The sequence below is a fragment of the Taurulus bubalis genome, assembly GCF_910589615.1.
Source record: "Taurulus bubalis genome assembly, chromosome: 6".
NCBI classification, from domain to species: Eukaryota; Metazoa; Chordata; class Actinopteri; order Perciformes; family Cottidae; genus Taurulus; species Taurulus bubalis.
In genome coordinates this window covers 6,449,086-6,467,269 of record NC_136594.1, presented here as the reverse complement: position 1 = coordinate 6,467,269, position 18,184 = coordinate 6,449,086, and the positions used below count along the sequence as shown (strand labels likewise).

At 43.0% G+C, this 18,184-nt stretch overlaps 1 protein-coding gene across 1 annotated transcript; it reads left to right on the top strand.

Annotated features, from left to right (window-relative positions):
• Positions 1 to 1,489: 1,489 nt before the first annotated feature.
• Positions 1,490 to 10,096, top strand: smcr8b (Smith-Magenis syndrome chromosome region, candidate 8b; the record flags this gene model as incomplete). Its single annotated transcript, XM_079219968.1, has 6 exons — positions 1,490 to 1,666; positions 2,518 to 2,930; positions 4,217 to 4,968; positions 5,438 to 5,893; positions 6,685 to 7,189; positions 7,476 to 10,096. The coding sequence occupies 6 exons, from the start codon at positions 1,490 to 1,492 to the stop codon at positions 7,906 to 7,908; spliced, it is 2,736 nt and encodes a 911-aa protein (XP_079076094.1). The 3' UTR covers positions 7,909 to 10,096.
• Positions 10,097 to 18,184: the final 8,088 nt, after the last annotated feature.

The window sequence follows — 18,184 nt, the reverse complement described above, 5'->3', positions numbered from 1 at the left end:
CTAAATACTGCACTAAATACTGAAGCAATAAGGTACTCAAGGCAGTACTGTATCGTCAATAATGTACTGTTCAAGGGTGTTGTTAAACCCTTGAACAGTACATTATTGACGATACAGTACTGCCTTGAGTACCTTATTGCTTTTATAATACGGTTGCCTGCGACATTATAAATAGTAAGTAAATAGTAAGCTGCCTTTCAGCACAAAATAGTTGTAGCCACCAAACGTTGTGTATCACATTTCAGCGATAGAGAAAATAGTCCCGTATGTGTGGCTGTTGCTATGCAACAGACAAACAGTATTGAGAACACACTTTGTTTGTTAGCATAGCTAACAAACAAAGTGTCTCGCACCAGCTCATTCATTCACATTGCTCATTTTATAAAAGTTGCTGTTAAAACAGTGGTTCTCAAACTTTTTCTGTCACGCCCCAGTTTGGAGGAAGAAAAATGTTCGGACCAATGGATTTCCATGACTTTTTCATGACTTTTCCATGACTTTAAACCAAATTTCCATGACCAAACCTTTTGTGACATGAAAAAGTGAGTAAATGTAGTATTTAAGCTAACAATGAGAATTCCAAAGCATACAGTAAACCTTAAATGACACAAACGAATGAGAGACAACAGTTTGATTAAAAGAATAAACATTTATATAGATGCCTGTATGTATGCCTGCTTATATTTTGAGCGTCTTTCTTTTAAAAGCATATTCATTATTTCAAACTCAGCGTAAATTAACGACATGAACTTAAGAATATAACAAATGTCCATGACTTTTCCAAAATGTTTGGGATTTTATTTTTTTCAAGGACTTTTCCAGGCCTGGGAATAACCATTTATCCATGACAGTTCCAGGTTTTCCATGACCGTAAGAACTCTGTTTAAGTTCCAGTTATAGTAGCTGCGGCACCACTTGTGTGACATCTGTACTAATTGAATACTTTAAATACTTAAGAGCAGTGGTCGTCACTTTTATTTTGAAATGGTTGACCGGAAGTCTAACGGACTCGGCTCGAGACCTTCTGCGCGCGAGACCTCCGCTGAGCGCCGCTTTCGCAACAGAAGTGAGCCGTGCCGGCGCGGCGTCCGGCGTCACGTGGCTAAATATAGGAGTCGAGGCTTCAGTCCGCCGGTGAAATACGTGACACCGAGAGGCGCAGGTCCCGGGACAAAGCTCAGCGAACCGTGTGACTCCCGCCGCCGGGAAGTTTCGCTTCTCCGTTAAGTTCTCTCGGGTGTCTGTTCCTGAAAACGCCCCTTGTTTTCGAGACGCTCGTTCACCGGAAGCGGAGAGGAAACGTTACTTCTCGGTAGTGTTTACACTGCGCAACAAGTTCTGAACTCTCGGGCTGCTGTTGTTGTTGCCGCGTCCCGTGTGAGCAGCTGACTCACCGACTGAAAGGACCGGGACGCACCGGATCACTGCGATGCTCATTACCCGGCGCTGAGTGGATCCTCCATGGGTTGACCCCCCTCATGGTCTGAAGATGATCGGGTCACCGGACCTGCTGGCCTTCACCGGCACCGAGGGGTTCGGGGAGGGGGAGGAGGACCCTTCTCTGCCCGAAGAGCTCTCGATCCCGCTTCTTCCTCCATCCAACCCCTGGACCTCCTCCGCCCAGTTCCACAGAGACTTCATACTGGTGGCTGAATTCTCAGAACAGGTGTGTGTGTGTGTGTGTGTGTGTGTGTGTGTGTGTGTTTTTTTATTTTAGTTTGGATTACAAAAAAAGAAAACAGTTACTGATGTACTGGTTTGTTTGGAAATCATGAAACAATATCTGTGAGTGACTTTCGCTTTGAGAAAAAGGGGAAATAAGAGAATACTTTGTTCATCTTTTGGGGAAATGAAATGTGTTACTAGAACTCATAAAACAGACCAGATAAAGATATCAAAATGATACATGTATTAAAGCTATAAACAGATAAAAATCAGTAGAGTAGAGTAAACATTGTGCAATAAATCCAAATAAGAAGCTCGGTAAAGTACAACACCAGAGGTCATAAACATAAATGTTCTTTATGTGCATTAATGTTGAATTACTGCAACCAAGAATGCAGTTTTCTCATATTCCTGTGCAAAGTATAAATGAGAGGAATATAATAATGTACAATAACAATTATGGGATATAAATTGTAGAGTAACAATACATAATGACATAACATGTATGTAGTACAATAGAACGAGGTGTGTAACCTTCAATAATAATAATTAAAGACATTGCTCAATTATTTTGACCAAATGGCATTTACATGAATGACCTGTGTTTCATTAGTTATTTAATATTAGCAGAGCAGGTAAGTTCATAAAAAATGAAGCTTGGAATATTTAATTGGAATTAGATTAATTTATGTATTTTTTGTTTTTGTTTTTTTGCATAAACTTGTGGTTATGTTGCTGCATTTGACTTAAGCGATTCAAAAATAGTTTGCGATTACTTCTGTGTCAAACTGCACGTCCTCCACACGTTATAAGTGCACTCTTCAGTGATCATTCTATATTCTCTGATCGTAGGTGGGACCCCAACCGATACTGACGATACCGGACGCCCCCGGGGTCATCGGGTCGTTTGACCTCAACCACTTCTCCGTTCGCATCATGTCTGTGGACTACCAGGCGTCCGGCCCCTGCCAGGCTCCTCCTCCATCCCCCGGCCCCCGCCTCAACTTCAGCGAGGACTCCAAAGTGGTCCTGGGAGATTCGGCGGAGGACGCGTTCGCGTACGTCCACCACATGACCCTGTACGACCTGGAGGCCCGGGGCATGGTGCGTCCCTTCTGCATGGCGTTCGTGTGTTCGGACCAGAAGAAGCTGATGGAGAACTTCTCTGAACTGTCGACGAGCTTCTCTCAGGCCTCCGACAGCCTCAAGACGGGAAACAGACAAGCGTTTTCCATGGAGCTGCAGAGAAGATTACAGGAGCTCGAGTAAGTACTTTGATTTAAATAACAATATACCGATGTATTAGATCCACTGCTGGCTACTTGGCTGATATTATATCATCATCATCGATATATATACAAATTAGCCATTATGTCACCTGATTGCAGGACAGAGGGAGTCTGAAGATGAAGCTGGGCAACATAGGACCCTGGGAACATAGATATGCTCCAGAACAGAGATGCCAAAGAACAGTTTTAGATTCTCTTAAAAACATTTGTTTACCTCCTGTTAAATAAAAAAGAAAAGAAAAGAAACGGTGAAAATATCAGTCTATAAAATCCAGTATTGGTTGGGCTCTCCTACACATTTATGGTAGTGCACCGCATCAGTCCAAACACAGGTGCGTTCCCTTATTTGGACTAATTGGACCTCTTTAAAGGAATGTTGGTGTGTGCAGACTCACTTAGCATTTTGCCCCTGCTATAAATCATTTGTATGTGTTCTGGCCGACCAATAGAAACACTGCCGCAGTGTAATTGGAAAACAAGGAAACTATTATTCCAGCTAGTTTGATTACCATATTTAGTACATTATCAGACTATGAAATGCAGCGGCAGTCTCATAATCTGCAGGGATGGAAACATAGTGTGTCGGTAACTTTAGCAGAGCGCTCATTAGCCAAATGAGATAAGTGTCCATGCAGTCACACATTTTAGGTAAACTGTTAATTAATTTCACAGCAGACATTTAGACATGTCACAGTAAGAAACGCTCAGTTGTATTCATTGACATTAATGATAGCCGCATTTCACTCACTGGAACAGCTCACCGGGACTCTTGATGGAACTGAGACAATGTTAAAGTGATCAATTTCACATTAACCTTTCTTACTAAGTCAGTAAATGTCTGATGTGAAAAGGTACATTGTTTAAGTATGAATGTCACAAAATAGCACAAGGAGACATCTTCAAATTGCTTGCTTTGTCTCAACAACAGTCTAAAACCCAACGATATCAAATGTACGTTAACATTAAACATAAGAGCAGTCTGTTTTTACACGTGTAAATGGCAGTCAATAATTTGGATGTCTGCAGAATCTAAGTAGGACCCTTGTGGCTACATGGAAAGTAAAAAAATATCTTAAAGAGTAACTTAAGGCGCCTTGAAAATCCCTTCTGACCTCCTTTGGTTCACCGTCTCGCCTTGCTGCAGTGACGTACAGGTGCGCTCTTGTTCCCCGTGACATCACTGCTGGGTGTGGTTACAGGTGCAGAGGGCAGTAAAACTGTTTTACTCTCCGGTGACTGAATGAACTCTCTGACTGTTTCAGGTACACGAGGTTGACTCTGCTGCAGAAGACAGAACTTCCGATGACGACCAATGGGTTCACGGAGGAGGGAGAACAAGAAGATGAGTTTGAAGCTGTAGAGCGTTCAATCTTGCATCATAAAGAACTCCTCCGCCAGGTCACTTCCTACCCAAACAGGAAGCTGAAACAACCCGACTTCCTGCCTTACGACCCAGCCGACTCCCTCGCTGATCCGATCGCGTTACCGCCTCCTGAGCGCGGCCCGGCCCCGTCCTCCGCCTCCTGCAGGTCTGAGCGCCACCTGAAGCCTCTGGAGGAGCTTTGCCACGAGTACTTCCTGACACTGATGAAGGGGCAGCTCGCCGACACGGAGCGCCGCCTGCGCGGCAACAGGAGCGCGCTGCAAACGGCTCGCGTCACGCGGTCGTTGTCCAGGAGGAGCACGCTCATCAACTTCCTGTTCGACTCGTGGAGCCCGGAGGACGGGGACGAGGAGGAGAGGGAGAGCGCTGAGGCGGAGCTGCAGAGGGCGACGTCGGGTAAGAGCGGCGTGGAGGCGTTTCCATCGGAGCCGATGAGCCTGGAGTCGTTCTGCTCCTGCGTGGAGGAGATCTCCATCAAACTGGAGGCGGGAGAAGCCCGAACGGTGACCCCCGACCCCGATGTTGCCACGGAGATGACGGGAAGTGTGAGCAGCGGCGACAGCATCGAAGTGCTCGGGACTGAGAAGTCCTACCGGACGCAGCATGTCGGCGTCGGATCTGACGTCAGAGGTACGGAAAAACTATTAGTTGGTGATTTGTATTGAATATCTTTTTATTTTATTTTATTTATTTTTATTTAATGGGATAAACTCTGGGATATGGTGTCTTTTTTGCACATATTCTACAGAAGAAATAACATCACCACTTACTGCCTAAGAAATCATAATTTATTGAGCTGGAACCATCTTTCAAAATTACAGACACTTGTCTTGTCTCTAATTGTGGACATGGCTTGGCTCCTCCCTCCCTCAAGAAAACAACTGATGGTAGATAAGGTGGATTATCGATAAGAAGGGATTGTATAATACCTCTTTCTTTGAAAAGTCAGATTTTCAAATGTGTGATGATAATCGCACAAAATGTTAATTTCCCCCCTTTTCTTTGTAAATTGGTTGGTACTGTTGGGCGGATACAATGGGAGTTCTTCCTCTCGGCAGTCGTCTCATATCAGTTCATGACGCGCTCTTTTCTTCAACAGAGACGCCAGTTGGGATGACGGACACCTTTTGCAGACAAGCCGCAGCAGATTCAGGCGTCAGAAGCATGCGAACGTACGCCAGACGAGCCAACAGCGAGGACAGCATCGAGGTGCTGAGTACCACCGAGTCCATCTTCCCCGACGACCTCACCGCCATCACAGAGGAAGAAGCGGAGCACCAGCCTCTGAGTAACGGCTTTGAGGAGGAGGAGGAGGAGGAGGAGGAGGAGGAGGAGACACGGGCCGAGTGGAAATCTGACCTCAAAGAGGAGAAGACAGCGAATGCAGCTACCTCAGTAGATAACGACGAGATCAAAGAGCCTGTTCAGGGAGATGACGGTCGTGTTGACAGAGAAGAGGCCTTAAAGCACATGACTGTTAGTGGTCAGGTTGTCATGAAGAAGGGGAAGGTCATTGAAGACAACCGTCCCGAGAAGATGTCCAAACTACTGCGAGGTAAAACATCTGCTACAACACTACGTCAACACTTCTTTGGCTCATTTTAAATCCGATCAAAATGATCTTTATTTGTCTCATTCACAATCACACAGTATTGTGAAATTCTGTTCTGCCTAGTGTCAGAAAGCAAATATATATATTATAACAACAAATATACAAAAATACTATAGAATACTTTAGAATAGAGCATTCTTCAAAGAATGTAAGATAATAAAACCACGAATGAGTTTCAGAAAATTGAAGATTGTTCAAATGTAATATTTTTTTCACAAAACAGAGTAAATGAAAGAAAAAAGAAAATCTGTTTGGCTATTCAGCGCTCTTTTCTTTGGAATTTTAAAACGTAATATAAACAGAGATTAGTCAGCTGCAAATGACTCACACAGTAATGTATTCTATTCAGTAAATAACTTATTATTTTGACTATTACAGATATAAGATCTACAGCTATATTTTGTCAAACGATGACTCTATTTGAGACTATTTTTGTAGTTTGGGCCATTATTTCTCCTAATTGCTGAGATCTGGGAACACGGCAAAGTCAGATGAGGCAAGCAGTCTCGGATTATCTAAACCGAGTATTTAAGGTCAAAGTTAAACCAGGAGGTCACTCTGACAGTTAAGCACCTGCTTTGGTTTCCTCCTCCAAATAAGTGTGTTTGATCCTCCGACTCATTTTCTTTTTAGTGCCGCTTGTAGAAAACTCGATAATAACTTGGTGATCAAATGTTTTTCCTACTCATAGTATGTGATATATTATTTAACGTGTGATAAAACTGTTTTATTAGTCGAGGAAGCAGTGGAGCCGACGCCTCATTGGTCTGAAGTCCGTCAGTCGGTGCAGTCGCTGCCGGACCTTCGTGTCCACTTCCCCCCTCCCGCTGTCATGGCCGAGGCGGACCGGTGGTCTCCGTCCGGCGCTCCCCTCAGGCTGCTGAGCATCGACGAGGGGTCCGACTGCACCAGCGTCACCGGCTCCTCAGACCCGCCCTCTCTCGCCCAGACCGTCCACGGCAGCGCCCGCCCAGATCAGAGGAGGAGAAGGAAGGCGGGACTCAGAGCCCTCAGGTTCCTCAAACAGAACTTGTTCTCCCAGCATGCCGTGTTTTGTCTCCTGAGCGGTCGCCCGCTGGTCGTCATCGGCGGGGACGAGAGTTTGGTCAGAAAACTGGTGGACGCCATGAGCCTCTTCCTGCCCGCTCCGGGTCCTGACGGGGCCGCGGTGATGACGTGTTTGACCTCGCCGCTCCAGCTGAGCGACCTGCTCACCTGGAGACTGATAGGAATACACAGGTTGCTTGTTGCCTTATACCTTTCACCACTTAATTATGATTTCCTGTCATCTGTTCTTGGTTGCTTGGTTTTATTTGAGTGAAAACATTGAATTTACCAAAGATCCATCTTTAACTTCACCAGCCTGCGGGGCTAAAGCACTATTACTACAAAAAATTATTCTTTTAATAATTCGTTAATAGTCCTGAAGGAGCATTTACTGACACAGCTCAGGTTCAATACTGCAGGTGACGTGGTTTTTAAAGCCCAACAAATGAAAACTCTCCCTTTTTTTCTTTTTGTCCAGATCCTCCTCCAGCTCCTCGGCCAGCATCGTTCACTCTCTGACCCGCTACAGCCGTTATTTGGCGCTGCTGGATCTGGACCAGCGGACGCTGCGCTGCCCCTCGTACTCCGGCTCTCTCGTGGGCAGACTGGCCGACCCTCGCACCGCCATCGGCCGAGGCCTCACCTACCTGCTGCACCTGGAGAGCTGCCTGACCGCGCTGGCCAGCCAGGCTCTGCTGCACACGTTCAATGCGGCGTTGCTTTGTCCAAACGCCGGCGCAGAAGGAAAGGACGCCCCGTCCACGAGAGTGCCTTGCAGCAGCGAGGACGATTTGAGAGTGATGCATTTCCTGTGTGACCTCATCAAACGGCGCCACGCAGGACGTGGACCACCGGTTTTGAGGATCTCGTACAACTCGATGCACCTGCACAGAAATACATATGCAGCATAACGCTGGATGGATAAAAACACTTGCCTCGACATAAAGAAGGTCTAGAATAATACAGACAACCAAATGCAATGAGTGGTGTCGTCTGCCACTGAGGAATCACGCTTTTATGTTTTTATCTGCAGTGTTGAATGTTAGTGTGTGTGCATGATTTTTACAGATTTTTATGCTCTTTGGATTACTGTACACAAATGCACTAGTGCCTTACCGGCACAAAATACTTTTCCATGCTGGCTCAATTGATGAAGTACATTTTTTTTTATTGGAGTGTGTTTTTAAAATGAATGCTTATAACTGAATCACATGATAACTGTAATTTAAGATAATTGAGCCACATATGAACACTGGGCAAAAACAACTGTGACAGGTGAGATTGCTGTTCCGCCAGCGTAGTAATTATTGACTTTTATAAATGAATAGACTGTCGTTTTAACGTTTGACCGCCAGGTTGTGAACAAGAAAACCTTTTGAGTAATTTCACCAATTCATGTGGAAATAAAAAAAACTAAGCTTTGCACAAAGACTGGAAAGAAAAGTCCAGTGGTAACGAAATCCAAAAAACTAAAAGGAGAAAATGGCAAATTGCCATTGTCCAGGGGGGATATGTGCCAGAATGTTTCCATTTCACAAACGGTCGAACTTTTCCTTGAAGTTTCTCTGAAAAAGGTTGAAGCTGCTTTCTCATTTAAAGAATAAATCTAGACTTAAAATGAGCTGCACATTACATTATACTTGCCTGAGGTGCAGCTCAACATGCAAGAGGAAAGAACATTATAGAATCCATTAACCACATGTGTATTGTCCACTGATTTAGAAACTTGGCTTGAACTACAGCTAATAATAACAGGACAACAGCTTCCTTCTGTTTGACACTTTGATTTTATTGATTGATGCAAATATGAGCCATGTTCAGCATGTGTGTATTTACTCTTGAGTTCTATTATGAGCAACATAAGCAATAAAAACGGCGTCAAAGCATGAAAACAGTCACTTTTTCCATTTATTTGCCAACATTACGTGATTGCCTCTGATGAGCATTTGCATTAAAAGTCAATAACAAAAAGTATTTTTATAAAGTTATGAATATGAGCATCGCTCAATTAAAGCAACCAGAAGGACAAAAACATGATTTCAGCTGTTGATTAGATGCTTTATATCAAATGCACATTGGAGGAGCAACACTTACAGTAAATGGAGCAAATAATGAGAGGATCAGAAAATATTTACTATTCTTTCTTTTGTACAATAGTGCTGGAATGATAAGTCATCTGATCAATAGTTGACTTAATAAAAATTAAACATTCGGACATCGATTAACTGATATTTGTTAAGAGGATCCAGTGTGGTTTTATGTAATGTAAAGGTTATAGTATATACAGCTTTGTTACCTCACACAGATCAATAATCAGTCGCTTCAACACGGAGATGAAAACTGAGTAGAAAAAGAAATAAAAGCTAAATATAGTATTTCTTAAAGACACCATAAAAAATCCTTAGTATAGTTCATCATGAAAAGTAACAAAAGTAACAGTAGGTCATAAAAAGTCAAAGTAAAGTTTAGCATTAAAAAGACACAAAATAAATCAGAAATAGTATAATATATAAATAATGTAGAAAAAACCCACATGAAAAGTAAATAAGTCATAGTAAAAAGAAAATATAGAAATTATATGTATGTCGTTGAAAAAGTCAAAGTATAGTCTGTCAAAAGAAAAGTAAAAAAAACAAAACAATCATTTCATATAAATAGGGAAAAAAAGTCAGTACAGAATATCAGTCTTGAGTTTACCACATGTTTATTTACTCTGCAAATAAAAACTTATATTTTACATTAGGATTCTAAATTACGCAACATAAGCAAAAACAACCGCATTAAAACGTCATTTCTTTCCATTTACCAACATCACATGATTGCATCTCATGAGCATTCGCAACAAAAGAGAATCATTTTCAGAAGGTCATGAACAAAAAAGAAAAACTACATCCAACAGTGCAGAAATCAACTGAACATCATCAGCATCGTGACCTGATCCAGTAATTAAAGAAGGAAGCAACATAAAGTGTCTCTGACGTTATGAAATGATGAATAACAATGAGGACGTGTTGGAAGTGTCTCCGCTGACGTCTGGTGGTGCAGCTCCAGTCTGACTCCAGACGCATGGCGGCTCCTCCTCTCCAGAGCGAGCTGTGAACTCAGTGTTCGACGGGAACGACCAGTCAAATCCTCACTTAGTCGACTCACTGAAAAGTAATAAGAGGAATGATTGCATCTATCTTTATCTAATGAAATATTGTGCTTCGATCCATATCTGTTGGCAAAAAAAATAAAAATAAATAAATCGACACGTCGCCGGTGGGCTCCTGTTTTAACTGAGCTCTCCAACAGCAATCGTTACATTTACTTTATAAATATGTTATATCATCCACAATAGCATCACATTGTACTTTTACATCGTACACAATAGGACGACAGTAAACCTTCAAAAGAGACTTAAAAATATATATTATATTTTATTTATTTTAGAACTGGTATGAGTAAAGAAAAAAAGAGTGATCGATGCGCAGAGAATATGCATAACGGAGAGAAAGGGACCTGGTGGAGTTCCTTCCTCTGGAGCCTCGTTTAGCACCAGCATGCAAACAAAGATGTAGAATGTAGATGGGAAGTGCGTGCATGCAAATCCCCTCAGTTTAATTAAAAAGGTGCAATGTGAGGCACATGCTCCAAACGAATACAGGGGCGGCATCTCACCTCGACTACTCGGTGACTGCAAAGTACACTTGGAGTCGTCAGTTATTTAAAAATAGCCAATTACCATCTAACAGCAGCGCAATAATATGCAAACTGCTGTCGGGGAGGACGGAATTAAAAAACAAGACGATTTCCCCTGTTTCTGACACTGAGGATTTAATCTAATAATTATTCAATCAAAGCATTGGACTCGGCCTTCAACAGGTCTGCTGAGGGCAGACTGGACGCTACAGTGACTCACTATCGCCTCCAGAGGTACAGGTGGTATTACAGGCCGGGGCTAACCGTCAGCATACCAGTGGATTATCTCTGCAACACAACACAGAAGTGTCTGACACAACGTCAACACTGTCAACTCTCCCATTGATAATAATAGTTCATAGTTACTCAAGACTAGAATTCAGGTCACATCGTACGCAGTCCACTCCACTTCATATACTTACACATGCTTTGCATTTTTGCACTTCTCTTTTGTTTAAGTTTAACTTAATTTCCTAAATAATACTCTGCGCTGTACATATCTTTCATCTCAGCTATTTTTTATTTTAGTATGTATGTATGTATGTATCATCCCTGTTTTTAATATGTTGTTTTTAGTCTGTAGATTGCTGCTACTCCGACAACAAATTTCCCCTTGGGGATTAATAAAGTATATATATTCATTCATTCATTGTACCTTTTAACAGCTGGTGTGCCGGGAAGAAGACGACAATTATCGGATTTAACTACGCGTGCTTTTTTTTGGTGACAAATACTAAGAATTTACAGTTTTCATTCAAAAAGAAGACATGACCCACAACTAAAGAGAAAAAGAAACTGCAGACTTTTCCCTTTAAAAGCGCATTATGAAGTAACAAAACAAAACGATCCAGAGGACGAACAGTTGTGGGACTTACGGCTGGCGCTGCGACGGGGCCTCCACTTAGGAGGGGAGGAGTTTAACAGCCTCTGGACTGCCTACACGGGGAGGAGACAGAGTTAATAAACACCACGACACTGAAGACACATTGTGAAGGATCACCACACGTGACAGAGCGACTTACAGTAGGTGCTGATCACCACCACATCAGGAGAGGTCATGGAAAAACAAGGCAAGAGTTCAGGTCCTTTGAGAAACTTTTATAATCCAGCGTCAAAGGAACATAGAAACGTTTTATCTCAAAGGGGTTGTGGTGCTTTTGTTACGAGTAAAATGTCACTCACTGGTCAACGTTTTCTGTTGAGGAAGACGGCGTCGATACATTGGCGTGAAGAAAAGGTAATAAATGATCCCCATCTGACGGGGGGAGAGAAACAAATGCATGCTACGTTGTGAACGCTACTGTCAAAGCTACGTTACCATAGAGCCCACACTGTCACTAACCGTAGCCCCCGAATAAATATCACATTTTTTGGGTAAACGAAAACGCGATTTCAGAGAGAAGCAGACTGAAGGATCTACAATGTGTGTTTGAAGGACACATCCAGGAAGTCAAACTGATTCAGCAGTGAAAACCAGTTAAAAAGATAAAGATAGAAGCTGCAGATCACAGTGTGAAAGTGAACCATCACATCCCTGTGGTTTTTGGTCTTCTAGAATTAACAACTTTGTGGGGTTTCAGACTTTGAAGTACGACATTTGAAGACACCACATGAAAGTTCACTTTTTTCCGGACACTTTTTCAACCAGACGATGAATCAAGAAAAGCGCCGATGTCATGAAGGCAACATTAAAAAGCAGAGCTTGAGCCAAGGGAAGTCCCGTATCCCAATCAGAGTCCTTGAATATTGGGTATCTGCTGATACCAAGACTGATATATTTACCTAAATATATCAGTCAAATATCAAATATTGATAAAGTGTGTATCTGACACATTGACATATCAACTGTAGCCTATGTACTTATTTAATTATTGATATAAGTGAAAGTTTAACTCAAAGAATGACTTTTCACTGCAGAATCATGCTGAGGTCTTCAGGAAGTGCTGGCTGAGCCACACACCTGTGAGGTAAGCCGTTGGTGCAGTTCCCTCATGTCACCACCAGGTGTCGCCAATGAGTGCAATCAACTGATTTGCTAAATGAACCCAAATATCTTTGCAGGAGTACCAATACATTTTGACAATTCAACCACCAACACGTGCATGTTGAGGGTTTAGTGTGTGGATTCATTGTCATGAGGAAGTTGCCCACACACCTGCCGTGTTCTCCATCTCCTGCGAGATCTCCCGAAAGAAGGATTGGAGCCGTTCCGGGCAGGACGACAAATTGTCCCACAGCCACCCGAGAGCCCACACGTTCACCTGAGGGACAGAGAAACGTCACTGGATGAAACCTTTAGACGGCCATTTCAGCTTCACGGGGAAACCGTTCGGCTCTTTGGAATAAATGTCTGCAAACAGGAGCTTACCGTAAAGGTGTTGAGCACAGGGAGGGCCGGACTCAGAGAAGCACTAAGGATTCTCACACCTAAAGCCCCCGTTACCAACAGCAACAGAGCCTGATCTGGGTACACCTGTGAACACAAACACACTTATATTAAAGCGTATCACCCGGCGGTAGTATCCACGAGTACATGAGTAGATCATGAGCGCGCGCACCTCCTGAAAGAAGCGCGGGATCTGTATGTTGGAGCCTTGATTGCCGATCAGGATCGAATTCACAACATCCTTCGCGTCCTGAAAGTCCAGACATGAGACACAGGATGTAAACAACTACTGCCATGAACAAATGGAGAATGCCGAATAAATAAATGAAAAAGGAGCTGTTAATAAACCTACGTGTAGAAACTGTGGGCTTGGTTCTGGGACAGCGGTGGACGTGTTGACGACTTTGAGTAAACTGGCCCAACACTGAGACTGAATCAGAGAGGTGTGAGCATGCTATGCTAGTCAAACTTTATACATACAGCACATTCATACACACGGGGAAAATCACTGTGCTTTAAGTAATGATTCACAACCGCTTAATCACAACAAGCACATAAACTATTAAAAGATAATGCAATACAAAAAATAAGGTTTCTGTGCACACGTCAAGTCTTGAAGACCGTTTCAGTTACTGGGAGCTCCTAGCTTGTCATACTCCTGTCTGTGTGTACCAGAATATTCAATGCTTTAAAATAAATTAAAAAAAAAAAAATCCAGAAAACATATTAGATTTACATATCGGAGAAAATCTTATTCTAACTTTGATCAGCATTGATTAGACTACATCGGAGATCAACCGGCCATTACCTTCAAAAACGCAGCGCCCAAACCAAGAAATAAAGATGATTAAAAACATAGTAAAAGACAAAAGGAATGATGAGTTGATGACATCTCTCTGAGCTGACCACAAGTTATAAAATGTTGGTGTCAGCTGGTTTGATGTGAACCTGGACCGTGATGAGCGTTGAGGACTTACGTCGTTGAAGACGGCAGCGCAGCATCTCTGCACCCGGAGAGCAAACCTCACCAGCACACCACGGGGCAGTGGCGCCGCATCTGGAGGGAGAAGTGAGTTGTAATGAGAAAATATTTTATTTACAGCAAAAGGCAATCTACCTGCAGGAAGTCGGACCTTTGATTGTCTGCCAGGTGGCATCCGACAAGCCGAGCTGCGCTGGCCGACTGACCGTCAGCTTCGGCGCGGTTGCCGTTTTGAAGATGCGGAAGTAAAAGAGGAAGAGATGTGGCGAGAGGCGCGAGACGGGAGCGTTCACCGAGGGGAACAAACTGTTCAGGCCGCCGGATAGAGAGCCGTCCATGCACATGAAGAACGGGACGAGGTCCTGTACCTGCTGGAGGCTACGGGAGACGAAGCAAAACAGTCATGTCCAAATAATGTGGTAGCCAGGCAAGAGATTATTTTAGATTAGAACAGGTTACAGTTGTAATAACTACTTAAAAAAAACAAAGAAAAAAACTTGAACCCTCATGAGCTTTGCTTTTATGGATCAATATCAGTGTGGATAGTTTGGAAGAATGTGAAACATATTCACTGACAATGAACACTTGCATGTAACGAAATATTGTTAAAATGGCTTTAAAAAAAACATGGCTTGTTTGGGGGAAGTCATTTTAAATAATGGAAATTTAAAAAATGTAGATTCTTTCTTTTTGAGCGTGACGGTTGTAGGATTGTTTCGACTCGTGTGATCCAAACTTTTCCAATAACTCCAGAGAAAAAGAGATAATAATAATAATAATAATAATCTCCTCATGATCGACTTTGCTCCTGTGCCATCGACTGCAGTAATACACCGACTAGAAGTGCCTCGCACAACCCCACTTTAAAACATCTCAACCATTTTCAATATTTGTGACTATTTGAACACTCACAGTTTGAAATCATCCGCCTTGACGACTTGTAGGTAGCGACACAACTCTCTGTACCTGCAGATGGTGAGAACACGGCCAGGTTTGATTGCATTAGTGGTCATGAACGACAAAGAGTGAGTGTGTGTGTGTGTGTCTAGACATGCGTCTCTGTGTTGTACCTGCACTGCCGCTGTAGGAGCTCCATTCTCAACAGAACTACAGAAATCTGTTCAAATAGTTGGTCCTTCTTGCCTTTGTCTTTGCGGACTCCCGACACATTCTGCCCCTTCAGCACAGACACCAGCAGGACATCCTCCCAAGGACGAACACACAGGCTGAAGCACGCGCACGCACACACACACACACAGTTACAGTAATGCACAAACAGGCTTTTAAGTGTAACCTTGGGAATCGTTTATGAACTCAGAGACACGCACCTGTTCTTCAGGCTCTTCAGCTCAGTGGGGAGAAGTAACCTCTTGTAAAAATCCTGCAATTTCTGGAGGAACTCGAGGGTTAAATCCGTCATCACCATCTGTCTCTGCATGGACGCTATTACCCTGGAAAACACATGCAATTTAAAAATCTAAATTAACTAGTTTCAGACGGGACACAACATGGGTTCTGTGTGTGTGTGTGTGTGTGTGTGTGTGTGTGTGTGTGTGTGTGTACCTCTGCAGTAACGCCAGTCTGGAATCAATAGCATCAGCAATGCAGGACTGTGAGAAGAAATACCTGGAGAGAATCATATCAATCAAAGAAAATTACTACACAGAGAGCATAAAAGCTGTTATGGTCACCATTAATCTAGAACAGGAAATGCTATTCATGCTGTGTGTGTGTGTGTGTGTGTGTGTGTGTACCCTGGGATTTGAAAATGTCGAATGAAGGCCTCAGCGGCTCCCAGTCTCATGACGGCTCCAGCTCTGCCGTCCTGTTGATCCGCTTTGTTCAGGAACGATGACACAAACTCGTACACGGTCGTGTAGCTGCAAAAGCAAAACTGAATTCTAAAAAAATGTCACTTTCGTAATGAGACGATTTAAAGTACGACTGGTGAACCAGCCACAGTTGATGTTTACTAAGTGGTGTATTTGTAGCCATGTTTGCTCTGCATATGGTGGTATTAGTCTGCTAGTTAAAGGCGTTGGTCTAATTTGTATTTGAATGCGTCCGTCAAAATACGTTTGTGTATTTCTTTGTCTGTAATGTTTTTGGTGGTTTGGGCTCAGCTTCTTCCCAAAGAAGGGAAGTCTGAAAGGGCCATTCCAGCAACGTATTCAGTGCCTCCAGATAGCATGTTTGATTACATGCTGTGTTTGATAAATTCCCCACAATTTTCAAACTCCACCTCTCCAGTTTGTGATGTAGTCCGCGCTATAAATCTATCATCTATAGATCGATCCTGAGTGCCTTCGTCAGTGGTTGCAGCATAACGTTATGATGCTTAATTTGGGAATTTATCAGCAGTAAAAGTCATTTGAAAATCTTCAGGGACATTGCATCCTTACTAGCAGTGAATTGATGACTCCAAAGAAAGAAATGCAAAAGACATACATGCTGTAGGTTTAATCTCAGGGTTAAGGTAAAAGAAAGAAGGTTAATACACAACTTTTTAGTTTACGGTTTAGCTAGCTTTAGCTAGTGCACAGGCACTCGGCCCCCGGATGAAGTACCATGATTTCAGGGACTCCTCAATGCTAGAGCATTGTTGGGGGTTTTGGAATGATAATGTTCAGCAATTATGAATGGGTGTAATGTTTGCGTGTCCACATACATGTGTGGCGCTGATATCAATGGTCGAGGATGAATCCTAAAGACTTTCATGCATCCATGATTCATGGATGCTGTGAGATCATCTCAATGGATCTCAGCATCCTACATTACGGACAGCTCTGCTCCGCCACTCACTCGAAGACGTTGTTTTTCTGGTACGGATCGTATTCCTCTGAAGTCTTTGCCTTCAAGATGGACAAGAACTTCACAGAGATCCCTTGTCTGAAGCTCTGCAGCATCGTGTCTGGACGAGAGGACGACAGATCCAGTGACCGTGAAAAGGAGAGTAATAATTAAACAACAAGTGGCTCTGGTTGAGGATTTTCCAGATGTGTGTGTGTGTGTGTGTGAGAGCCAGTACCTGCATGTCGGAGGTGAGAATCTATTTCAGACAAAGTTAGGTTGAAAGTCTTGAGTCCTCCCAGCAGCGAGCTGTTTCTGAGGTTGTTCCAGAAGTTGCTCCTCTTGTGGCTGTTGCAGTGACACACACCACTGTAATTCCACATTTTACACTGAAAACACACACACACACACACACACACACACACACACACACACACACACACACACACACACACACACACAAAACAACTTTAAATGATCTTCATCCAGAAATGAATAAATGTGTTCAGTTTGTCCTTTATTTAGGTGCTTCTGAACCTTTTTCTCAATTTGTGGTCATGAAGCTGAACATTGTTTGAAAAGAAGAACAAATACTGTCAATTCAATTAATTTAAATCATCATCAAATCATAACAGAAGACATCTCGAGACACTTCTCACACGGAGCGGGTCTAGACCGTATTCTATAATTTACAGAGAACCAATGTTCTTGCAGCTGTGGAGATACTAGATTGATAATAATAGCAACTGTTATAATAATAGAAATACGACTGATAAATAGTTTAGAGTACAGGGAGTTTTGACGACTGTGTATATAGTTTGAAGACCACGTCAACACATACCGATGACGCCAGCTTGTCGCAGACGTAGCAGAAGCACTGATCACACATGAGCTGGTTATCGGCCACCGGAGCACCGATCTCACAATCCAAAGCCCTGAGCGGGACAGAGGAGAGGTCGGAGGTGAGACTATTTCAAATGGAGGTGTAAAAAAAATAAAAATCTGTGCATCACAAAAGGCTCACGTAAAAGCATGTATGGGACAGTCGTAGCGTGCATGAGGTAAGACCTCAGCACGGCGGGAGAAGGTGATGACCAGGTCTTCATCCAGAGCACTGGGAGGTACAGCACTGTCTGAAACACAGGAGAAGAAGAAGAAGATCAGCTGATGACCAGTAACAACCTTCCTTCACATACTGGTGTGTGTTCAAGTAAACACAGCTGTTACCGCTCTTCTTCACGTCCTCCATCTCCACGATGAGAACCGAGAGATCACTGCACGATGTGTCCTCTTCACAGTCTTCATCATCACTGAGGATGATGATGACTTCTGCAGAGTCCATAGTTGT